Source organism: Morchella sextelata, assembly GCF_020137385.1.
Source record: "Morchella sextelata strain SCLS chromosome Unknown scls_26, whole genome shotgun sequence".
In the NCBI taxonomy this organism is placed as follows: domain Eukaryota; kingdom Fungi; phylum Ascomycota; class Pezizomycetes; order Pezizales; family Morchellaceae; genus Morchella; species Morchella sextelata.
Genome location: NW_025408641.1, coordinates 973,086 through 998,985, shown reverse-complemented (window position 1 = coordinate 998,985; position 25,900 = coordinate 973,086). Strand labels below are relative to the sequence as shown.

Here is a 25,900-nt window from a genome sequence, read left to right as displayed (position 1 = left end):
CCTCTGGCTCGCTGGCTCGCTGGCTCGCTGGCTTTCAGAACTCAAACTGACACCGTTCTGACAGGTCTGGTTCCATTCCATTGGATGTTGGAACAGACGGATGACCTCAAGCGGTTGATATTATAAGTGCAACTTCATGTTCTACCTAAATCAAAGGACAGACAACTAACCTAGGTAGCGTATCGTCATAAGACTAGTTGATGCCCCTGGCCTGGTCCTACGTGAATTCCTTTGTGCCTGCTTTCTTCGTCTTGTGAGATTCGTACAACACAACTTACCTTCTTTCACCACCATATCCGCTTGGTGCTAATCACCCGCAAGGGTTCATTGCGCATCGTTTATCTTTTACCTATCCCAGATTTTTACGCTCACCTACCGCCCACTAAAGCAGATACCGCGGGGCACCATTTTTTCAGCTGAGATCGTATCCAAAAAAAAAAACTTCTCACACCCCTCCTGCAGTGAATTCAAACATGAACTGGCTAGGCAAAGTGAGGAAAAATAAAAAGTTACCTTGGATTGGCAAGAATCCCGGGTTCATGGCACCTTAAAGCGCATAGATTGAACTGTTGTTCTGAACTGCAGCAGCGCATATCTGAGGGAGAATAATACCAACCCATATCGTAATACCTGGCATTGCTTCCCATGTAGTGCAGGTCTAACTCTTCCAGCTGATTAGAACTGAAATTTGCCTGTCTTGGTGAATATCTATTGGACACTCCGTTAATATTTGCTCGTCATTCGCCGACCAGAGACTGACCAACCGCGTTCACATGATACAGACACCCTGGAGTATATCATCTTCGTCCTACATTTTCCAGAGTGCTAATTGTTACGGTATCCGGCTAGATGAGGGGAAGCTGGGGGGCTGCTAGGTGTTCAATTGGATTACCTTTGTTTCTGATACGAAAGACCAAATGCAGGATAGGTTTTCAAATGAAGGTGTATATATTGGGCCCTATGCCTCCAACATCATGTGTTCTATCACTTGTACGCCTTCCACGGTCATTTACAAGGAGGCCAAATCTATTCTATTACCATCGAATCTTTCAGTACCATTGTTCGATCTTCCGAGTAACTTTAGCACAAATATCTACCTCCCATAGCAGCCTAACCCCGCAATGGCTTCGAACGGCGTTGGCTCTTCCTCGGCGGGGATTAAACCTCCTCCACCTCTTGCGAAGCAGACGAGAAAAGATGTAGATAGCAGTTTTGACAAATTTTCTGCATTGATCAATGCTTCAAACCGCCCTCTACCCAACCGCTATGGGAACGGCACAGACAGGTCCCCGGAAGCCGAACAGACAGGTATCTGGACAGATATCTCGACCTTGAGGAAAGGTGGCTTCCTTCTAGAGTCCGTTGCAACATTATGGCAGCTTGTGCAACAGAAGAGGCGCGGAGGACCAGTCGACGATAAGACCATGATCGTATGTTAGCATAATTCCCCATTTGTTCTATTATATCTGTGCTTGATATGATAAAACCCTGCTGTTGCCCAATTGAACGGGGAGCGGTGTGGTCCAATCACCAATGCAGATGTTATGCACCAGATGACTTCTCGTGAATAATTTGCTAATGGACTTTTTTTTTTTTTTGTACATGTAGATGGAACGAGTTATTCAACTCACCTCACGATTGCCACCTACCAGTAAAATTCGAGTTTCTCTGACTACCCACCAAGTTGATCAATTGTGGGATTCGCTCCAGCATCCTCCTCTATCATATCTTGGATCACAGTTTCATTACCGCCAACCTGATGGAAGCTACAACAACGTTATGTACCCACAACTTGGGGCGGCCGGGTCACCATATGCGAGATCTGTTAAGCCAATGACGAAGATGCCTGCTGCTCCACCAGATCCATACTTGGTTTTCGATAGCATCTTCAGTAGAGGAAAGAATGATGAGAACTACCGTGAACATGACAATAATGTCAGCAGTATGCTATTTTACACTGCCAGTATTATTATTCATGGTTAGTACTCCTCTTAAACAGCTTTTCCAATGGAAAACCTAAATACTAATTTTGAGTAGACTTGTTCCGAACCAACCGTGATGATCCTAACATTTCTGATGCGTCGTCGTATTTGGATCTCGCCCCTCTTTACGGAAATAACAAAGAAGATTTAGATAGAATGCGTACTTTCGTTGACGGAAAAATTAAGCCAGACTCGTTCTCTGAGAAGAGATTGTTGGCTTTCCCACCAGGAGTGTCAGTTATGGTCATCATGTTTGGGCGTTTCCACAACTATGTTGCTGAGCAGTAAGTTCTTTCTTAAGAAGGATCGGATCGAAGTTGTGGATACTGATCTTAGCCATCGAACAGATTAAAAGCTATCAACGAAGGCGGGAGATTTGATTTGAAGTACCCACGACGACCTGTCCCAGATAAGACCCGAGAGCAGATTCATGCCGAGGCTGTGGCAAACCAAGATTACGAGTTGTTCCAGACAGCCCGTTTAGTTACATGTGGTCTCTACATCAACTTTATTCTCAATGACTATCTCCGGACAATTGTGAATCTCAACCGTGTTGACACCACATGGACGCTTGACCCACGTTTTGACCCCGATAAGATCTACAACCCTGATGGCACACCTGCAGGTGTTGGAAACATGGTATCGGTTGAGTTCAACTTAGTCTACCGCTGGCATTCGTGTATCTCGAAGAGAGATGATGCCTGGACCAAGGAGTTCTACGCGGGTTTATTCCCCGGGAAGAATCCCGATGATGTCGGTATGAGGGAGTTCTTGGTGGGTGTAAATCAGTGGGAATCGAAGATTCCTAGTGATCCTGTCAAGAGAACCTTTGGTGGGTTGTCAAGACAGGGCGACGGAAGCTTCAGAGATGATGACTTGGTCAAGATTCTTACAGAGAGTATCGAGGATGTTGCTGGTAAGTTTCTCTTGATCTTTGTATTTGGCGAGCTTTAATTAATGTGTTATCAAATAGGTGCATTTGGTGCTCGTAATGTTCCGCATGTCCTGCGTTTGGTAGAAGTTCTCGGTATCGAGCAGTGCCGCAAATGGAGAATTGCATCTCTCAACGAGTTCCGTGAATTCTTTGCTCTTCAGCCCCACAAGACTTTTGAGGACATCAATCCCGACCCAAAAATCGCGGATACACTCCGTCAACTCTACGACCACCCTGACTATGTCGAACTATACCCTGGTCTTGTTGCTGAGTCTGACAAGAAGCCTATGGTTCCCGGTGTTGGTATTGGTCCAACCTACACAATCTCAAGAGCTATCTTGTCCGATGCAGTGACATTAGTCAGAGCAGATCGTTTCTACACTGTAGACTACACGGCCGGTGCATTGACGAACTGGGGTCTCGCAGAGGCCTCTTCCGATGCGAACGTCCTGCATGGTTGCGTCGGGTACAAGTTGATTCTGAAGGCCTTCCCGAACCACTTCAAGAGCAACTCAATCTATGCGATGTACCCTCTTACCATTCCGGAAGAAAACAGAAGAATCCAGACTTCATTGAACACGGTCGATCAATTCGACTTCAGCAGACCAAAATTTACCCCAGTCCGTATTCCGATCTCATCATACGCTGCCACTAAGCAGATTCTCAATGATTCGACGAACTTCAAGGTTACTTGGGGCGAAGGATTCGACTTTATTATGAAGGCCGATTTCATGCTCAGCGGTGACACAAGCTCCAACGCTCAACAGAAACAATTTGTGAAGGAACGGTTCTATCTAAAAGATGTGGACTGGAAGGCACAGATTAAGCAGTTCTATACTGAAACAACCAGAGAGCTCCTCAAAAACAAGTCTTATCACATTGGTGGTAGATATATGGTCGACGCTATCCGCGACATTGGTAATATGGCGGTAACGCACTTTGCAGCGACCATTTTCAACCTCCCGATGAAATCTGAGGATCATCCTAAGGGTATCTATACAGAGCAGGAACTGTACATGATTCTTTGTGTCATGTTCATTGTTATCTTCTTTGATGTTGACCCTTCAAAGTCGTTCCCGCTCCGTCAAGCAGGGTACGGAGTGGTTCGTCAATACGGAAGCTTGGTAGAATTGCAAGTTAAGAGCATCAAGAACTGGGGATGGCTTCAGGGTATCTGGGATCCTACAAATGTTCGTGGCAGAAATCACAGCGCCCTTTCCTCGTATGGACATCACATGATCAAACGGTTCGTTCCTTCTTTCCTAATTTCAATGATTTAGTACAGCTAACGATGAATAATTAGACTCCTGGATGGCGGAAAGTCCGCATACGATGTCACCTGGTCTTATATTGTCCCCGTTGCTGGTGCCTCAGCACCCAACCAAGGTCAAATCTTCGCACAAGTACTCGACTTCTACCTTGAAGAAAAGAACGCCCACCATCTTGCAGAAATCCAACGATTGGCAGCCCTCGACACTGATGAAGCCTGGGAGACTATCAAGAAATACGCTCTCGAGGGAGGACGTCTTGCTGGTACCTTCGGACTCTACAGGAGGTGTGCTAGTGATGTCACCATCAATGACTATGACCGAATTCTTCATCTGCAGGACGGTGACCTTGTATTTGTGAACTTTATCACGGCTTCTCGCGACAAGGACATCTTCCCAGACCCTGAGGTCATCAAACTTGACCGTCCGGAATCACTGTACATGCAGTACGGTGTTGGACCACATGAGTGTCTTGGAAAGGCGGCAAACATCATTGGGTTGACAACCATGTTGATGGAGTTTGGTAAGCTGAAGGGCTTGAGACGTGCGGCCGGCAAGCCGGGTATTCTCAAGGCCATTCCTAAGCCTGGTGGTTTCAAGGTGTATATGAAGGAGGACTGGAGTGGTTTCTGGCCTTTCCCTACTTCCATGAAGATTGAGTTTGATGAACTCGATTAGATGAATATCCTTTTTTTTGTTTTTATTTCTTTTGTTATCGTGGGGGTACTTTCTTCTCGACATGATATTTTTTTTCGTGTTTATTTTATGTTAAAACCTACTTAGTATGATGGGATGATATTAGGGTTAGTTATGGGTCAATGGATTATTTCGAAATTCAATTACGATTGGAAAACAAAGTTTCGTTGCATTAAACTCGTGCGTGATATTCAATAACCAGCACCATCAACGAACTTCAATATTAACGTTTTCTTGGATCTCTCAGCACTTACCCGATATATACGAACGCGCAATTCCTATAAAACAAAGCCAGCTTGTCTGTAATTGATTGATAAATGAGTCGTATAATATATAATCCATATATCATTCACGAACTCTTTAAAAGAATGAGCCGTGAAGTCTAAGTTTAGTACATACTTAAAAACGAACGAACGAACTAGGGGCTGCCCACATATATGTGTCAAAGTCCCTGCGTTGCATTGCGCTATTGGAAGCCGTCGGACGAAAGGCTATGAATATGATGTAGGTACACGGATCTAACCACGGGTTGATGCGTCCAGCTACATAGTTAGTCTGGTCCTATATATACGTGCGTGTAAATGTAGGTACATGTAGGTACGCTAATAGCATATTGACCCGTCAATGATCAGAATCCCTACTTATTTAAATATCATTGGATGTGTAGCTAGGAATATGTTTGAGACACGGATCATCACTCGCTCGAACACACGGACGGATATGAAACTCTTTTTTAAGTTATGAGGGGATGGAAAATGGGATATATTGTAATAATCATCATAATGCAAAAAAAGAGTCATAAAGAGAATAAAGAAAGAAAGAAAAAACTAAATACATATCCCCGGTAGAACTCAAGCTCAAGTGTAAGAAGGAAAAGGAAAAAAAAAAACACCTCTCTGTGCTCATGCAGATGCAAGCTAGAAGCATAGGAAGTAAGAAGAATGAATAAATGATGCACCCCAACCGTAACTATGGCAAAAGAGAAAGAAAAAGTTAAATAGAAAAATCAATGAACCCCAATCCTCATCCTAGGTATAAAACCCTCCATCCACTGTACATAAGAAACAATAAAAAAAGCGCGCAAAAATCAGAAACAAGGTCCACATCGCGCCACCACACCACGTTAGTCAGTTTAGTTAGTTATTCCTGTCCCCCTTTTTATTTTAGATTACCCTCTATACATAACGAAAAAAAGAGAAAATTGAAGAAAGAGAAGAAAAGGCACCCGGGTTATCCACCGCCCCAGTCCCGAACTACAGTCTCATTACCACTACTACTAGGCGGCAACTCGACCCTACTGCCATCCCGCTCCGCAATCCCTGCCTCCGCCTCCGCCATTGCCCGTGCTCTCTCCACCGCTCCCCAAGATCCTCGGGCCCCACGAGGAGGGGCAGGAATAATCGTTACTGGGAGCGACGCTGCAGAGGGCGCAGGCATCGACGGTGACGCCGTCGTCTCCTGCCGCCATTTCCGCCACGGCCAGAGCGTTTCTGTAGACTGTGACGGTGCCGGCGGAGTCGGAGGGTGAAGGTTGCTGTGCGTAGTTGTTGCAGTAGTTGTGAATGGCGGACTAGGACTGCGTCTATGATCCTCCCAACCCTCTTCTCTATCCTCGACCACCGGGGCGGGGGTCTCTTCTGCTGACGCAGTTTCTGGTCTTCTTGATAGTGTTAGCAGTGGTAGCGGCGGTGATAAGGCGTCGGCTGCGGCGCTTGCGGCGACTTCTTCGGAGATTGCGGGGGTGGCGTGCCGCCCACTGACGGTGCTGGCACTGCGGACGGTGCCGGGTGTTCCGCGGCCGCGGCCGAGCCCGCCGCCTACTCCGCTGACACTTCCGGCGCCGCCGCCCCCACCGCCGCTGCTACTAGGTGTCCCAAAGCGCCCGATGAACGTGTCTGCGGTGTCGACCCGCCTCACATTGACGGCATACGACGTGCTGGCGCTCGTGACGGTGGTGGCCCTACTGAGCGGAATGCCGTTTGCGCCGCCGCCTCCCCCGCCGCCGTTGTCGTCGTCCCCGCTTCTTCGCCGGGTTCTTCGTCGCCTTGTAGCGTTGGTGAAGCCGTCGTCTTCATCTTCGTCTTCGTCGAAGACCTCGCGTCCTAGGACTCCGCCTTTGCATTCCTCGCGCTCAAGACCTTCGATGCGGTCTACCCACTCCCAGACAACGGCGGATGCGGAGGCGGCACCGACCCAGCGGATGTAGTCGCCCCAGCCGGCGAGATCCTTTTGTGCGATGTCGAGCACGAAGAAGACGATTGGGGTGAGGACACTTGCGATACTAAGGATTGCAACGAGGACGATGCTGCGGCCGCCGTACTGCTTTGAGCCCGGTGGTGCGGGCTTGAAGAAGGAGTGCGGGTACAGGTATGAGTATTTACGCTTGGCGAAGGAGTAGTACATCACGCACGAGGCGTACAGGAGAGATAGCGCGATCTGGAAGAGGTATGATAGTGCCGGTATTGCGTCCAGGAAGCTGTCGGGGTTTGTTGCGAGCGGCGAAACAAAGGTCTGTAGAATGCTGAAAATCGTGTCGAGGAGGATGAGGCAGAAGCCTGCCCATTTGATGATCACCTTTTCACGTTCCCGGGGGAAGAGGCGGATTAGTGTTTGTACTTGGGCGAGCCAGAGGAAGAGGTCCGAGATGATGCGGCCGATTCTGATAACGGTCCCGCCAACGACGCGACGCCGGACTTCACGTGCTTCGTTGGTGAGGGAGTAGAGGGATGAGCCGACGAGTTTGTACTCCTCTTCAAGCACTGTTGTGGTTTCTGCAAAGGCAATGGTGAGGCATACTACCACGGTGAGAGTGGCTACCTTTTGGAGCCATGGTCGTGAGTTGGGCGGGTTAGGGAGAAACAGGAGGAATAGGAGGACATATGCTAGTGTTGTAGTAGCAGATATTGAATATGCCATTGGGATTGTACTGGCATAAAAAGGGTCTCTTAGGTCACTCGCTGCAAGATCTTCTGAGCTGGCACCACCGTCGAGTTCAGGCATCGCCGACGCTGTCCCGGTGGGCGTTGGTGTACTGGTCCAGCATTCAGGGGTGGCTATGGCGCTATCGGAGAGCGTGAGGGTGGACTCGGGAGAAAGATTAATTGTATAGCCTGGGTACATGGTGAAAGGCGAACATGACTCGGGGATCACGTATGCTGTTGTTGTAGGGCGAATCGTTGAAGTTGTAGCCCTCCAGTTTTGACGTGGCATTATAGCTATTGGCATGCACTGGGCGAGTGAGGACTGGTGATGTCGTCGACAAGGGAGTGTGCAGGAGCGGGAGCGTACCGTGTTGCAACGGGACGCATCGAGGGGGGCTGTGGGGTAGATTGCCGAGTCTACCACAGACGGCGAGTCGAGCCTCGGGCGTGGTGAAATTTGGATTTCAAAAACTCAACAAAAAACTGGCGTGGCAGGGAACTGAGAAATATATGTCCGCGTTCGATGATGGCGACAGGATCGAAGGGGGGCAATATAAAGCTACACGCGATGTCGGAACTGTGATCCGAGCTTTGAGGGGGATCAGACTCCTTTTCTTTTTGTCTTTCCTTTCTTCTTTCTGTGATCCACGGTACAGGTACGGTATGTTGAATATCAATATCCCCGACGTACGCCTTTTTGTTCTGTGGGAAAAAACAAGTACCACTCCTGCGTGGTTGGTTTCCTCCGTTCTTCTTCTTCTTCTGTTTCTTCTTCTTCTTCCTTCACCCACTCCCTGACTGTCTAACGTCGGGGGGGGAGGGGACTGGACTCTTGCTGTTTATCTGACAGGGGGCCCGCGTGGTTTGCGTGATCAACGGCTATCTTGCAGGTCTGTGTCTCCCTGACACTGGGGGGTGGGCAGAGAGGTTTCTTCTTCTGTCGGGGGGGAGGGGTCGGTGGTTTCCTCGACTGTCAGTAACTTGTATGTATGTACCTACACTTAAGCAGGAAGGGGGGTCGATGGGCCCAAGGTCTTGGTGAAAAGGCTTGATTCCATGGTGGAGGGCGAGGAGAATTCTCTATTGGCTGTGGCGGGCAGGGGTGTGGTGAAACTCGGAAGCAGCCGAGCCGGATGGGGCAATGTGAGTTGACCGACTCTCGGCGTGTGGTATCCAGCAGTCTAGAAGAGAGGGATTGATTGAGGCACTGTTTCTACAGATGTAGTTCAGAGAGCAAGCGCTCTACGATGTTATATACTAGGCGCGCTTCTAAGCCAGAGTCGGTTGGTACTCAAGAAGCCAAACATCTTGATACGAGACATGCTTTATGTGCCTACAGGTATGAGCAGTGCACCTGTGTTCTTACAACGAGTACCTACCGTTACCTATATCGGTAGATAAATCCTCACCCGTGAGCTCGAGGTACATGCATATACCTACATATAGGTAAGAAGTGGTATAGGTACATGTCGGTGTTGAATAACGTTGAACAAGGAGGAGCGTTAGGTTACAGAGAAGGTTATCTTCATGCAAGCACCCGTCCAGATATGTCCTCAGGCCGTTCTCGTCTTGTCTTCATGTGGTCCATCACGGGAGGAGTGCTGTAAACTGCATTCATGTCCTAGTCTCCATCCTCTCCATGTACTCTACATGTACTTATCCCACTCACGTTCTCGCCTGTCTGGCTGTCTGGCTGACTGTCACTTTTACAACTCCACATCCCTACATCGAGATGTGGGTGTCTCGCGCCAAGCTGGCCTTATCAGCCGCAACATCAGGAAGCGTCCATCTCCCTCCACATCCATTGCACCACTACAAATAAAATGTAATGAATTCAGATGGTCTGGCCATCCCCTTTGTTGACACTACGAACAATTTGAAATGGAATACTGTTCATTCCTCTCTGTGCACCACAGTGACATATGCTGTGATAACCTCGCCCCCTCACACCATCACCGAGGCCCTGAAATGAGCCGACAACGGCAGGCGTCGACAACTGACATCATCAACTTGGGCCGGTTGTCTGTACGCCTAATTGACCCTCTCTTCCGTCCATTGATCTCTGTTGACCATTGAGCTCTCTCTTTCTCTCTCTCTCTACAATACATCTCTCTCTCTTCGCCATTGGTGTCGAAATCATTAAGCTGCTCGTACCTACATTCATCTCAATTGACTCCTCTTGATTGTTGATCTGCTGCCCATCTCTTTAACCTGTGTCACATGTAGTCACCGCTCTTTAATCCTCATATTCCTCATACCTCTAATAATAATAATAAAGCCTTCTCTACTCATCTAAATCACACCCCTACGAGTCGCGCCCCTACATATCTAATCTGTCCCTATCTAATCTGTCCCTATCTAATCTCTCTCTTCATCTATTTTACACATACCTATCTGTTCTCTCGCTCACCTACATTGCCCTCATCTCTCGTGCATCATCTCTCCTCATCTCCAACAAATACATACCAACTAACCGCCCTGCCCTGTCATTGGTGGTTCCATTTTGTAGTTAGGCCTGCCAAAGAGGCTCTGTTTTGTTTCATTCTGTTCCCTCTCTTGATTCGATTGAGTGCCCTTCGAAACACAACCACCTGTCACCGCCCAGAAACGGGGGGTAAGAAAGTGATCAAAGACCGTGTGTACGTACAGTGTGTGATCTTACAACCGCCGCTCGCAACCCACAAAAAAAGAACTCCCCCGTCCATCTCGTCGAAAAATCAATCACGGGAAAGGGAAAAAGAGAAAGGGAAAGCGGGAAAAAAAAGTACACTTGACAACCACTCACAGCCTGCTTTTTCTTCCCCCCTCCCATCTTTGGCCGAATCACCTCCTCTCCCACTAACTCGCTTCACGAACCCTCTCCTGCATCTCCTCCGCCGTCCACCTACACCTCCTCCTATAAAAATGACAACCACTCCTCCACCCCCCGAGAACAACGGCTCTCTCCCTTCCCACATCGACGTAGACGTAGCTGCCACACCGCGACAGGAGCACTACACATCTTCCGACCCGTCGTTAACCTTCTCGCCCCAGGACTCAAACTCGCCCTCGCGCGCAATAGGGGACGAACGAAACTCGGGCACCCCTCCTCTATCTCAGTCACAGCTCTACGGTAACGGCGGTGGGATGAACAACTTTACTTCGGCCGCGGCTGCGGCAGGTGGGCAAGGGGCGGAGGCCAAGCGGAACAGCGTGGTCATCAAGGTGGGGATGGTGGGGGATGCGCAGATTGGAAAGACGAGTCTGATGGTAAAGTACGTAGAGGGTAGTTTCGATGAGGATTATATCCAGACTCTTGGTTTGTCACCCTCCTCCTCCTCTTCCTCCTCACTATCTTCCTATACCCACCTACTCTTGACAGCTTGTCATCTTCTGGGGAACCCACACTTCCCCTATCCTTGACCCCTACTATCTGCTATTCTTGCTCTGCACCTCGAATCTCTCCACCCCCTGTTTGGTGCTAGACTGACGGTCATGCAAAACGGCAGGTGTAAATTTCATGGAGAAGACGATATCCATCCGCAACACGGAGATCACATTCTCAATCTGGGATCTCGGCGGCCAGCGGGAATTCGTCAACATGCTACCACTCGTGTGCAACGACGCCGTCGCGATCCTCTTCATGTTTGACCTGACGCGGAAGAGCACTCTCAACAGCATCAAGGAATGGTACCGGCAGGCTCGGGGATTCAATAAGGTGAGCTATTCTCTTTCGGTGGGTTACTGGGGGGATGTTATGTGGGGGGCCTGGTTGGCTAATTGGGGGTTCTAGACTGCGATCCCGTTCTTGGTGGGGACAAAGTATGACCACTTTGTAAATTTCCCGAGGGAAGACCAGGAGGAGATCTCGAAGCAGGCGAGGAAATTTGCTCGGGCGATGAAGGCGTCCTTGATCTTTTCGAGTACGAGTCATAGCATCAATGTGCAGAAGGTATGCTTTTCTTTTTCCGATCTCTATAATTTTTGCGGGGGGGACTGTGTAGCTGATTGGTACGGCCGGGGTAGATCTTTAAAATCGTACTATCGAAAGCTTTCGACCTGAAATGCACCATACCAGAGATCGAACACGTCGGGGAGCCATTGCTGCTGTATCAGGATGTGATGTAAAAAACACAAGCTTGCAAACGAAACGAAAACCAAAAGTTCGACGCTGTAATAGGAATTGAGCTACGGGAAATGAAAGCATGAGATTGGAATGAATTGGGGGTCGGGGTTGGGTGGGGCAAAACGCGAAAATGAAAGAAGATGATGGGGTCAGGTCAGGAATATAGCACGCATATTTATCTTACCACTTTGAGTTCATTTGATTTTTAGGGGCAGAAATCGGAGTGGATGGGTGCGGCGGTCTGATGTGGCTCCGGGAATGGGCGTATGAAAGGTTTCTCTTTTTTTGTCTCTTTTTTTTCTTTCTGGGTATTAGTTTTTTCTGCTTTTTTTTTATCCTATACTTTTTTTGTCTTTTTTCTTCTTTCTTGTGGAAGTATTAACCTTACTTCCGGGGCGCTCTACCTTGCGGATCTATTGTGTGTGCGTGCGCTGTCTGCGGTTTCTGGTAGTGTGTTAGTAGTAGGTTGGCTGGCTGGTTGAGTAAGGAAAGAAAGAAAGAGGAGGGCGGTCATGTCATGATATCCGAGGTCTTTGAATTTGTTAATTCGTTAGCTAGGATATCCCATTATTTTTTTCTCTTCTTTCCGTTTCCTTCTTACTCATTTTCATCTTCTTTCGGGCTGCATGTTTTTCTATATATCCCTTCACATCATCATCATCTATAGCTACTCCGCCTACTAGCTTTCTATATATTGGCTCCTCACCTACCCTCTCTCTATCTTGTAGTTACTACATAGATAGCAGGGAGAGAGATAGATATAAGGGGCATATAGAGGGGGGCAGGATGAGTATCGTTCTTGCACGTGCTATCATTTTTCTATATCTAGCTTTTTTTATTTTATTTTTTAGGCGCGGGTGCGGTAATGTGGATGGGATCGATAGCTAGCTGAAAGGGAAAGGGGGGGAGAGAGAAAGAAAAAGAGGGAGGGGGGGGGGGCGGCGGGAATGGAATAAAGATATTGTATTGTCGTATTAGATGTGATTTCTTGATTGTGAGAGGAGGTGTGCTTTATGGTTCATGGGATATCACTCGACGTTGACGTTGTTGTGTGGGCTAGCGGAGTGAGAGATAGGGTTTTGCCACTGTTGTAGTAGATATCAATGATCCGGCCTTGCTAGTTTCAACCCACCTATTGAGCTATATATTTGCGGCCGTGTATCGACAAAAGTGAAGAATCAAAAGTCCTCATGCTCATGCTCATTGCAAACGTTACTTTTCCCGCACCCGTATGTTGAATGCCTTGGCCTAACTACGTAACTGGTACATAGGGTAGCCGGTATTATATGAGCCTGTCTGTATGTCCAGGCCGGAGTGGACTGAGCCGGTGTATGAGTATACGTATTATACTATAGACCCATCCGAGTGCAGTGCTACAGTGGATCTTTGGCGCTCTCGGGTGATGTTTCCTTATCGGAATGTTGGTTGTGATGTATTTTTGTACCGGCCCGATCGGATTCGGAGGAGGTATCCATGGAACAGACTAGGCTGCCAATATTGCTAACTCCTGCATGACCCGGTTAGGCACGTCTGTTGAGGCCTCTGTACACACACCCCACGACCAACTTTCTGCCGGCCTGTATGGGTGGGCAAATATATTCGGATTGAAGCAACCACCACAAAGACGTAAAGACGTGACCAGGGCCGGGTTTGTATCGGTACCAGGGACTCATACAGCGTCGAGTGTCGATCTTGGCTTACTCGGCCCGGGTGATATTTAGGGGAGTCGGGTGAGGGTAGGAGCCGAAACCGAGTGATAAGATATGATTACGGTTTAGTTTTGTACTACCCTAGATACTTTTCTATTTGAATAGTTGGGACTTGGTTCCTTTACTGTATGGTTGTATGGTACTTGGAAGAAGAGAGAGGGGAATTCTTTGAAACGAAAAGAGGGGGGGGGGGTATACTCTTTTGCTATTCGCTGGATAGGCGTATATTGGGTTCTCGTAGGTGTTGTTTAGTAGGTGTATATCACAAGTATCACCAAGGTCATCAAGATTACAAAACCGATTGAAAAAGCATCAGTAGACGTATTTCTTGATTTATATATTGTGTCTTATCAACTCACGCCTCGAATATTTGTATGGGAAACAACAAACCATTCGATCATTTACATAGCTAGAAGAATATGTGATCAATTTCTATATTGATATGTATACGTATCGGAGCTTATCCAGGTCGGATCTGAGCTCATCCTCACTCCCTACTATGTATTGGACCTTGAGTACTTGCTCTATTTGTCATCATGAACCATCACTCGTTATCAACAATATCTAGCCGGACGGGTGGGGTTACATGGAAAAATATATAGAAATATTACTTGAAAAGGACTACTATTAGTCGTATATATAACTCCTTCGCGAGTATATGGCCAACACGGGGGTGTGGTCAATTCCAAGGGTATTCGATCAGCTCCCTGCGTATCATATATCACTCCGGCGTATATTTGAGATTGACCATACCCCCGTGTTGACCATAACCCAGTGAAGGAGTCTACAATCTAGATCTGCTGACGCCCTATAATAGAGGAATGGGAGATCTGTTATTTGATAAGATAACAGGATCGGTTGGCAAAAGCCACCAACTTTCGGGGGTCATGTCAGCTGTTTACTGACAGACTAAGGGATGGTGGTCTGTGATGATAATATCATACTGGGCTTGGTTGTGGCGTTCGTTCGATAGGCGTTGATAAGTAATGATCATGAGTCACCCAGTACGCAGATAAGGCCCGGACTTATGCTATGGAAAACACCACACTCATCATACAGGCCTAACTACTAAATACTTCACGCCACGTACATACCAAAGACTCTACTCAAGGTGCCGATGAAGGGGATCAGTCGGCATCTATCTGACGTTTGACCGACTACTCCCGAAGCCTAGAATCATTGATACTAGACGATTCTCTGGCCGCGTTCAAAGGCGACCTGATCAATGATATACGTAATTAACTTCACCAGATAAATTATAAAGATACAATTCGGGGAGGCCTCGCCCCCACGCGTTCGGATAGTCTGGAGTTAGCATCAAATCTAGCCTGCTTAAGTCCTTGCTCCCTTCTAGCTATCCATGATTCATACCGAAATAATATACATCTTAGCTACCTTTATAGAATCAGAAGACAAACTAAAACACTCCGGCAGTCCACGGACTAGACCATCTTTTAAATCATATGCTGACTACACTCAGAACAGCCACGGGATCTAGAAAGCCATTCACAACTCACAATTAACACCTAAACAGCCAAAAGGCCGAAAGCTGAGTAACATGATCGCGGAACGCCCGTGCCAAACGGCCTACGTTAAAGTCCGAAACACCAGCACAAGACTCTAGCTGATCCATGCACACCATACCATGCCATCTAGCTAACTAGCGCCCGCCAGTAAGATCCGAGGTTTGAACTACATACAAGCTGCCAGGGTTTGATCCTGGTCCAATCATAATCACTAATATAATGCTCTGATCTTGGTTATAAACTAACCCCACTTTCGACTAATACTACCGGATCAACCGCAATGTACTCTATTTCCAGGGCCCCTATATACAGCCACTCTGCAAAAGTGTTCGTGATTTAGTTTTAATGTCAGTGCGCAGTGTGGCGCACCCGTGGAGTTGATGTTATTAATGTTGAGATTCAAAACAACGAAAAATATATAATATAGTTCGTGACTATATATAAAAGAAAGTAGGTCATTAATCACCTTCAACATTGATTTCGGGCGCCATTGGTCACTAGGAAAGTCTTCTATTGGGGGGTTTTGATGGTCCACCACGGTTGGACATGAAGAAATGTCTCACTCCGAAATCGGAATCACGAACACTTTTGCAGAGTGGCTGTACATAGCTAGCTATGTCTCTACATGCTTGCCGTGATGTTATGTTATGTTATGTGATGTGATGTGATTCGGATACTGAGCCCGCCCAGATAACTGTGCACCTTGTGGGATCAAAAGTTTACCATGGCCACTGGCGGAAGGAATATATGTAGATGAAATACATACATAATCGAATGCCGGTAAACACTTCCTGCATAGAATCTGTACTCTAGATCTGTCTGTGCAAGCACCCTCTCGCTCGGCCCTCCCTTGGTCATTGAGCGTGATCACCAAACTCCGATTTCAGGTAGAGTGCTTTGCTACAGGCTCTCTCTGATCTCTCTCTCTGCGGCCTGTCATATCCCCTCGTGCGCAATTGGTACGGCGCATGGCGGAACGGATAAACATGCTGTGTCACACATAGAGTAGCTTTTGCATAATGCAGCATAAATTCCGCCATTTTTTCTTTCTTTTTTTCTTACTATGATACAAAAGTCGCAATTGATCGAAGTAGCAAATATTTCTCTTCTTTTTCTTCTCGTCTTTATCAAAGCTAACTAGAGAGCTATAATCGCATCTCTACTAGAGTATAATAACCATCATGCACCTCTACCGCCGTCATCATATACACCCAATCCATCTCTTCTGATACATATATGCACTCACTCCCCTGAGTTTATAACGCCATTATGACCAGTTTAGAAACCGGTATGAGTAGAAATAACGTAAAGGGAGGAAATATACATGACAAAGAAAGTACTGGCCATTACATACTATTAATCGGACTAAAGTATACTTACGAGGAAAGGAAACCCAAAGACCATATGAAATAGATGCAAAATTGAAAAGAAAAGCCAGGTAACAAAGGGGAAAAAAAAGAAGAGAAAAAAAAAAAAAAAAAACGCCTCAAGAAATGATGTGTCGCGAAAACCCCTTGTAAAGTTATGCATATCCTCAATGCTGCCCTCTTTCCCCACCATTCCAGTTCCCAGCTAGCCCCCGCACCCGATATGCCCCAAGTCATGAATTTCAATCTCATGAAGAAGCTAAAAAGAAATGATTTTAAGAAGAAACAAAAAAGAAGAATGAACATGAAGGAACAAACATAAAATACCATAATGCATGAAAGGTTTAGACGTTTTCATTATTTTCGCACCATTTCATTCCTTCCCCTTCCCCTTTCCCATTATAACATCCTTGCCCCAACTAAGGGTGGATCCGCGCGGTGTTAGACCGGCATTCCCTTGCCCTGTTGAATCGGCAGCGGCAGCGGCAGCGGCAGCGGCAGCGGCAGCAGGTTGATCTGCGAACCTGATTCCCGGGCTCTTTGTTGGGCTTGTAGGGGTTCCACGGAATTTACCATCATCATCACTATCAGAGTCGTCTTCAGCGGTGATTCCGAGAGCCGCTTCTCGGCGCTTCCTCTCGGCAGCTGTCTCCTCATCTCTCTCATCACCGAGCTTCTCGGCATTGGCATCGGGGACGCCAGCCTTGAATCCTGAGTTGGAAGTGACGGTCGCGGTGGACGAACCCGAAGGATCCTCTCGTGACATCAATCCTTGGGGTGATGGGACTTGTTGAAGCTCCTGTTGGCCTCCGGTAGCGTTGCTTCTTAAGGCGTTCACAAGTTGCTCCTCCTGGTCGCCTGTCAAATCACTCCTGCTGACCATGGCAGCACGGGCATGGGGATCCATCTTCTGTAATTGGTGAAGGAAGTCTTGTTTGCTCATCTTCCTTCCGCTCTCGTCATGCATACGGAAGTGTATACCGTGACTCCCACGAGACTGCGAGTACACAGTCTTAGCATCAGAGTCGTCATCAACTTCTTCCTCAGCAGCAGATGAAGGACCAGCTTTGGATTTTTTCATCGCAAACATTGTCGCCCAATCTGATAAGGTTTTCTTCTTCTGAGTTCCAGTCGGTTTGGTCTTGTCCTTTGGAATTTTGTATCTCCTGATTACTTCACCGTCTTCATCTTCGACGATAATATTGTCGTCAAATCTATAAGCCCAAGCGGGCTTTCTAGTTCGTCCGTTACTGCTGCTTTCGGCACGAGCTGCATGTAGCGCAGATCTTTCATCGGTGACTGCCATTGTCAGTGGTAGGGATGACTGTGTTTTCTCGGTATCCTCCCGTCGTTTCTCTTTTTTAGCGTCGTGGGGATGCACCAGTTTTTTTCCGGCGGCCTGAAGATGGCTAGTATCAAGAGGATCGACGTCTTCATGTTCGCGTTCTGGAGACCTTCCTTGTCCCACGACATCACCTTCCTTGTTCTCAATAATAATATCATGTCCTTCTTGGAAAGCATTCAGATTACTCTGGCCATCTGTGGGTGATGTTGGTGTTTGTGATAACGGCGATGTTGGCGACGCAAGTTCATATCCATACTGTCTTCCTCTATCTGCTGCTTGTTCTGGAATTGCAACTGTGATGTCCTCGTGTCTTCTCCCTCTAGGCCGAATTGCAGATTCAGAGATCGGCCCACCAGGTCCCATGCCAGACTCCCAGTTCTTTCTGCGCTTAGCCTTGATACTTGCTGGTCTCGAAGCTGGTCGGCTGGCAGCAGGGCTATCAAGAAATTCCTTTGACAACAAAAATCCACCACCACCGCCACCAGAAACACCGCCAGGAGGTGGGAGAGTTCCAGGGGGGAAACCATTTTCCGACTTTTCATTCATCTCGTCTGCGTCGGGTCTTCTGATACTCATAGAAGTCTTTGGGGTTATTCTTGGCATTCTCGCAAGCCAGCTAGGCTCCTCGTTCGCGGTAGTGTAAGACATGGTGATCTTCATTGTATTGATACGTTTACCCAAAGTGAAGACCGCAATGGAGGATCCGTGAACCATGATTGAAGATATGACCAAAAATGTTGTTATAGGCCATATCAACTCGATAATCATATAGTTGTGGCTCCCAGGTGGCGGTAATACTGCAAGTGGCGTTGTATCTCCAGTCTCCAATTCGGCCCTAGCCAAAATAGCAACGAAAATGGCACCTACACCAATAGGTCCAAAGTGGCCAGCAAATAGCGCTTCTCGCCAAGTTTTGATATCAGGTATGATAGGCTTCATTGCAACCATAATCGGAATTCGCCGGAAGAGAATAACCAGTATCGCTATAACGACCAATCGCCAGGGTGTGATACCCCAATCGGGACGGTTATAAGAAGACCACGGGATAATTGAGCCGAAGTACACAAAGTACGCTAAGTTGAGCAGTAGATCGATAACGTTAGAAACGTGGGATTCCTCGGTCTTCTGCGCGAACCAGCCGTCGTTTGAAAATGCAACACCGGCACAGAATCCAACCAAAAGATCGTCAAGCCCCAACATACTACCTGTACCAGCGCACCAGAGCGCGAGGACGAAGTAGAACACGAGGAAAGATTCACGATCAATCAAATTCTTACTCTCAGCCCATTTGATGGCTTGACGACCTGCATACCCAATGCAGACGCCGTAGATAGATCCGAACAAGCATTCATATAAGACTGTCAGACAGAACCAATGCTGGAAAACAGAAGTTGCATCCGGGCGGTAGTGGATCAAGTACAGTGCAAGGTAGATGAACGGGAATGCCATCCCATCGTTACACCCAGATTCGGCAGACAGTACATCTCTCAAATGCTTCGGGATACGCCTTGCAAACTTCCCCTTACCAACGACAGAGGACGCAAGAACGGGATCGGTAGCGGTGACGCAGGCGGCACATGCAAGGGACTCGAGCCAGGTCAACGGCTCAATCATCCACCAGATGAAGAGTGACGTGACAAGCCACCCCCAAGTCATAACGGGGATCAAAAGTACCAAGACGGACTTCCAATGGCGTTCCATATATTTCTGCACAGCACCAACCACGTAAGCTTGTGAAACCAAACTAAGAAAATAGTCATACCTTAGGCAATTCGACGCCTACTGCAAAACACTGGACAACTAAGACGATCCGCGAGGCCTCGAGCGTGATTTGATCAACATTTCCCCATGTACTGGGGTCCAACAACCCTGCACCGTATGGTCCGAATATAATACCACATATCGTCGCCACAGCTAATAAGAAATGATCAGCAAACGCTCAACATAGAAGAATCGAGGGTGGGTAGCATACTAGCTTCGCCAATATACAGCTTCTCCTTGATAAACAGGGATACAAGCATGAAAATACTGGTAAAACCACCGAGAATTGTGTACGCCAGATGTGGCTTATTTATCTATAAGTCGTGAATATTAGCTTAAGACCACAAGTACTGCATAATAAACTGACGCCCTCATGATAGCGAAAACAGAAAAGCAAAACTATATTCGGCCCCCAATCTCAAGTCACCAATCACCACCACTGAGGTTCACGAACCCCACGCCAAGGTCGATGCCAAGGTGTGCCAATGTATGCCAATGTATCCTTGCATAATCACAACCAAAAGTTGAGTAAAGACAAGAAAAAAAAGCGAGGAACTCTATGAAGAGTAAACAAGCAAAGCTCAGCCCACAAGAAAATATCTTGAAGAAATAAGCTCGGTTCTTCCTCGGAGCTCCTCCCAAAACAAATTAAACTGCCGAGAGGACCCCGACAATTTTTCCCGAATTCGGCTCCAGCAGCGGCAATACCTACCAAATCTACCCACTCCTATCATCTCATACGGCGGCTTGGGTCCAAGAAACCCAAGACTCAAGCTGTGATGCGGTGCATACCCCCCTCCCAAATTGCGCGCAAGCTTGCCTTCTGCCAACCGTATTCCTCCGAGATCCCAACAACTGCGACTAAAGGACTAAAGGATAAAAGGAGGGCAGATGGGGAAAAAGAAAGAAAAAGAAAAAAAAAGGCTGGGAGACATAGAGACAGAGGATAGAGAAGAACGATCAAGGTACTTACGTTTAAATGATCCCAAGCCATCTTGGATTGTTCCTCTTTTTGTTTCGATTTTTTGTTGTAGTTCAGGTTCCCCTCAGTGGATGTCGTGAGGTGAGGCGATAATCCGTGATTTAAGAACCAAGAACGGTTAAGAACTAGCGTTCTCTATTTTCGCACTAATGTAGTCGTTCTTTCGTCTCTTGTCCGCGGGATTTTGAAAAGCTTATGTAGTGAGCAAGTCAAACAAGTTAACGATTATTTCCTAGAAACGAGAATCAAACGGCCAAGCTGTCAGTCAAACGGCTACTGTCGAGGAGAAACAAGACCTAATTTTCGTCCTTTCAGACCCGCAGCACAATAAAAGAAAGACAAACCTGTTATGTCGAAGCTCACAGAGGCTATCACGATTCAAAACGACTGAGTCAGTGCGGAGCAGAGAGGCTTCTTTGGTGGCCGCGTCCGATGATGGCAGTGATTGGGCACAAGAAGAGCCGCAGACAGGAAGATTTAGATGACCGCTTCCGTTGATTATCCAATTGTGCACGTCCCAACGTGATGGAATCGTCACCACAAATTGACCTTTGTACGAAGAGAGGTATAGTTGTGAGTGTGGATGAGGAAGTCAAGAGGGACGAGGAAGTCAAGAGGGGAGGAAAGAAATAAGTAAAGAGAGAAGAGAAGGACCAGCAACAGTGGCAGAAATGAAGGACAAATCATTAGATAGTATGGGCAAAAATGAAATAATCCCCCCGGCTCTTTACAGAGTACTAGTTCAACCGCATAACACATAAGCGAGAGTCTTTTGGTATCTGGTCTCTCTAAAATCACACCTATTGCAGCAGGGTTTCTTCCGTACGTCATGCAACTCTGAACCGTCAGCCAGCCAAGACTTCTCCTCCCCACTTCGGGGCACATAACAGATTGTTCCGTTGTCTGGGCATCGAGATCAACCACAACGTTAACCAAGAAATTTTGAATTTTATCACTCATTGAGTCCTACTACTCTAATGTTGGGATCTGAAAGGTTTTGGGACTGTTCCGGTGATGATTACCTACCCATCTCTTATATTCTATGTTGAAGATTAGAGTAAGTGGAATGCCTGTTGTTATGCAGGTTTTTAGAAGCCCCCTTGACATTGCTGTGGCTCCAAGGCTAATGCAGGCATAGATACAATGTATCCTCAAACTAGAGTAGAGCTGCTTGTCGATACTACAGCAGGTACTTTAGTCTGAACAAGCTGGACACTTGATTGGAGTCTGCAGTTAGAGTTACAACGTGGGAGCTAATAAACCCCCACTACCCGCTACCCTACTTTATTAATAGGTGCTCGAAGCAGCAAAGCTTTGAATTAAAATCGCCGAATGCATCGATCAAATACCCCGGCCCCCACTTTTTCGCCATGCTCCCACATCAAACCTCTAAGATCGATAGAGGCCGACATGAGATGAGACAAGCTAAATATCTACTAGAGAGACAACGGGGCTGGGGGGGAAATGATTCTAAATCAAAAAGAAAACTTAGCAAGAATCGTGAAGGAACCCATAATGGAACAAGGCCAGTATATGCTGGAGGAAAAGAAATAAGTACAGCAGCTGAAGTTACACTTCATGAATTCAGTTTACAACCCTGTAGGTACAGAGCATTAACTCCTCGGCGATTTTATTAAGAAGGCTAGAGTAGGACAAGACCGCCATATGGCCATTTATTGTAAGGTACTTGTCTTCTTGAAAACGGTCTATTGTTTGTATGATAACTAAATCCGACAGGAACCTGATATTCTGGAAAAAAATAGCAGTACCAGCGGCGCGCACATCATTGATTATCTGAGGTTCCAGGGAAACACAACCTCAGAGACCACTTCTTTCGATCTATCGTCTGTGTGTTGATATTCAAACCGTATAAAAGATTTCTGGGTTCGTGATGATCAGGCCTGAGTTCATATTCTCAATTTTAAGCAAGTATAGGGCTACTGATACACAGTTTTTGAAGATCCAATAGATATATTAAACTAACCCCGAACCACCAAACTTAATTAAACATGATTCCAAGTTTAGGTTTTACAAGCCAATTCTAGTAGTTACGTCTATTGACCCAAGGTTTAAAAAATAGTTCAGTAGGGGCCTTTCTTTCCTGCCTGTTTGGCTATATAATAGACATAGTTGTCCCGAGGGTGGCAAGAAAACTCTATCGCTGCGGTATCCTGCAGCTAGTCAGAATCCCAACAAAGTGGTTGGAAATCAATGTGCACGAGATTGTTCATAGGATTCATGTACAATTAAGGTTTAGGGACATCTATTCGACTGCTCATCAGTCTGAAAACAGGATAAAACCGCTCGAATAAGTACAAGCCAGCGGGAATCTAATCCGGCGAGAAGTCGCGCGCGTTTGCTAACAACGCTCCACGAGAACACAACCCGTGATCATTTACCGTACATATGAGACGTACTACCACCATAGTACATAGTTAGACATATCAATGTGTGCTACAGTGCCTTGCTACTGCACTTAAGCCACAGAAACTTGCAGCTCTCATACGCTTACCTCATATACCTACTAAAAGTAGGTTAACTAATCATGACCATACATGGGTCCGTGCCCATCACTGGTAATGTTTAAGATTCGATGGTATTGTTTTAACTGATACTCTACATGTAGTTACTCTACATAGATACTCTACTCACATATGTACCCAGGGGTGCCGGAAAGTGATCCAACGTTTGACTTAGCAACGCGGAAAGACACTCAGAATTTCAATTTTTAACACAGCACAGTGCTTGAACAGGATGGATATTTTAGTCATACCCATGATACACGAGTTTCTAGAATAGAGTCTACAGTTTTTCAAGTGATTGATTTGGGGTTTTTAGCCTGCAAAAGGAAAACTTGTGACAAGAGACAGTAATAAAAGGAGAAGCAATAGCTATTCATATTACCTCTTACCATAACAACAATCTCCAGCTTCTAAAGTACCATACATTCGCTCCACATTCTGTTAGCTAGTTTGGTTGTTGAGGAATATGGACTATTTGATCGTTGCATCACTTTCCGGCACCCCCGGGTACATGTCTACTCTACAAGGCGCTACTTTACCTATCCAGTCATTACCTACTTTGTGAGAATTCAATACTCGCATACATACAAGTAGTCAGATCTATGGATACATTAGTACCATATAAGGCAAGCGATTCGGGATAACTTTGAATTCATCGGGCCGATGACAGATAAACAGCGCCAGATTGGACGAATCTCGAGCAGGGAATAATATATATGTCGACAGTGCCTGAGATAATATTCGCTCTTAATCTTAAAGCCATAGTTCGCTCCTTCCCTCGATCGATACTTTTTATGGGTCAATTCTAATGAAATTCTTTGGCGTGGTTCAATTGGAGAGCTCGATCTGTTTTAATTCCTACTAGAAAAGTGTTTTTAACCCCTGGACAGATCATTGGAGAGTTAACTCTGTGATCTAGTGTCAGCACAGTTCAGTAATATATATATGCTAATCCGGATACCCTATAGGGCTTCTACTATGCATCTGACTATTAGAAAGATCTTAAGATCACTGATCCTTGGGATCCTATCTTACTCAAGTACATCATATGTACATATAATAGGCCGAAAGGAATACGAGAACAAGTTGAGAAACACTCTCTGAACCGTTGAGTTGATTAGAAGAGAATGATCTTCAACTACCATGCCGCCGTCCCGGCGGTAGTTGGTTAGGCATTGTGAAACCTTAATTCAAGCCAGTGGATTTGATCATGAAGCGGCGCACAGTTAATTACTGTTTCTTCTTCGCTGATTAATTAGCAAGACTGATAATACGCCATCATTAAAAATCTCCGTGACAATTCTCGAACAAATATAAACAAATCAACACCCAGATATCGCAGCAGCAACACCAATCAACACTGGTTTTTCTGCACTAAGTTTTCATATTACGCATTCAAATTGTTGAGGTAAAAAAAATGCGCCAAGACGCTGGTTTCCTAAATTCCGTGTCTTGCCAAGAATTACGTCCAACCACCCTCAAAAATCCCTAGAGTAGGTACTCTACCTAGAGTACCTATGCAGCTGCATTCATGTACATGATGCAAGCATGTTTGTTTAAAAAGCAGTATGAGTTTATTTCCAGTTTTCTTAATAAGAAGAATAATATCAATGTCATCTCAACTATTTAATATGTTGTGGGTGTGAAGAGGTTGTTTTCCCGGTATGTACCCTGAGTGACCAAAAAAGCGCCGTTCATGAGCAGTCTGATTTCAAATGCCCCCTAGGCCTATCAGCCGGGTTTGGAACCGAACCACCCACCTACGAACCTGGCTGATTCGAAAAAGAACTGCCGGCGCCGTTCCCAGTGCAATGGACCCTGCATGAATGAGCGCGGCTCTGCGGGATCTAAAAAATTGGAGGGCTGGGAAGTGATTCGGTGTAAAAACTGGTTTATGGAGTCATGTGCTATCACTCGGTTGGGAAATGATTTCTCTGGATGATTGATTTATTAAGCATATGTAGCTCGGCACCGCCACACTTGTTCACTAGTTGAGTGTCCGTTTTTTCGTCCGGTTTTGTGCAATACATAGCGCACATGACTGAAACTAATACTGTCTATAAATGGCTGCCTACACAAGATCCGGAGTTTTTGTTGTCTAGGCCTCAAGCTCACCGTATAACTTGATAACTGAAAAATATTTTCCAGGTAGCACACATGTATGAAGAGCCAACATTATCAAAGAAGGCGAAAAAGCTGAGTTATGGATTGGGTGTCTACACCTGTGACCTGTCTCGTGCTTCAACGGTAAGTGTGCACCCGTGAATTAATACCAGAAGAAGAAGTCTAGACACGAGACAAAACGTGTATATACATAAGTTATATTATATGTGTGTTATTATATCTCCAACATCCAAATATTTTGGGCCGGACGGAATCGGCCGGGTCACAGTCAGAGCCTTTGAGTTTTTAGGCGAAGTGCTGTCCTAGCCTTGGATTAAGAATCGCTTCAACATGTTACACAAGCAAACACGGCGGTGCATATGAGTCGGAAGGCCGGGCACAGTGCGCAGTGCGTCCTGCGATGTGTGTGCGCGCGTGCGGCGCCAAGATTTGCCGCGAGGTCAAACGCCGTATAATGAGTTGATATGGACCTGCAGCTGGGCTCAAACTTTGGTAGTTGGGAACCTTGGGATTGGGCTGAGTTCGAGAGCCTCCTAGCTGGTATCTGTAGTCCATGTGGCCATGAGCTTAAGAGTCAAAGGGACTGAAATCATTCCCAGCGTTTTAGGCCTCTTTGAACTAGAGATACCAGAAGTTAGGAATCTTAATCCTAGTCGAT

At 46.5% G+C, this 25,900-nt stretch overlaps 4 protein-coding genes across 4 annotated transcripts; 2 read left to right on the top strand and 2 right to left on the bottom strand.

Moving 5' to 3' along the window:
* Positions 1-1,121: 1,121 nt before the first annotated feature.
* H6S33_008528 (uncharacterized protein) lies at positions 1,122-4,862 on the top strand (the record flags this gene model as incomplete). Its single annotated transcript, XM_044839885.1, has 6 exons — positions 1,122-1,430; positions 1,609-1,978; positions 2,038-2,266; positions 2,330-2,898; positions 2,956-4,162; positions 4,220-4,862. 6 exons carry the CDS (start codon positions 1,122-1,124, stop codon positions 4,860-4,862), a joined length of 3,327 nt encoding a protein of 1,108 aa, XP_044688073.1.
* Positions 4,863-6,110: 1,248 nt separating this feature from the next.
* H6S33_008527 (uncharacterized protein) lies at positions 6,111-8,000 on the bottom strand (the record flags this gene model as incomplete). The annotated part of the gene is made up of 1 exon (XM_044839884.1): positions 6,111-8,000. One exon carries the CDS (start codon positions 7,998-8,000, stop codon positions 6,111-6,113), a length of 1,890 nt encoding a protein of 629 aa, XP_044688072.1.
* A 2,705-nt stretch (positions 8,001-10,705) lies between these two features.
* On the top strand, positions 10,706-11,908 carry H6S33_008526 (uncharacterized protein; the record flags this gene model as incomplete). Its single annotated transcript, XM_044839883.1, has 4 exons — positions 10,706-11,099; positions 11,290-11,498; positions 11,574-11,732; positions 11,807-11,908. The coding sequence occupies 4 exons, from the start codon at positions 10,706-10,708 to the stop codon at positions 11,906-11,908; spliced, it is 864 nt and encodes a 287-aa protein (XP_044688071.1).
* Positions 11,909-16,881: 4,973 nt separating this feature from the next.
* Positions 16,882-20,608, bottom strand: H6S33_008525 (uncharacterized protein; the record flags this gene model as incomplete). The annotated part of the gene is made up of 4 exons (XM_044839882.1): positions 16,882-19,560; positions 19,616-19,767; positions 19,826-19,928; positions 20,588-20,608. 4 exons carry the CDS (start codon positions 20,606-20,608, stop codon positions 16,882-16,884), a joined length of 2,955 nt encoding a protein of 984 aa, XP_044688070.1.
* Positions 20,609-25,900: the final 5,292 nt, after the last annotated feature.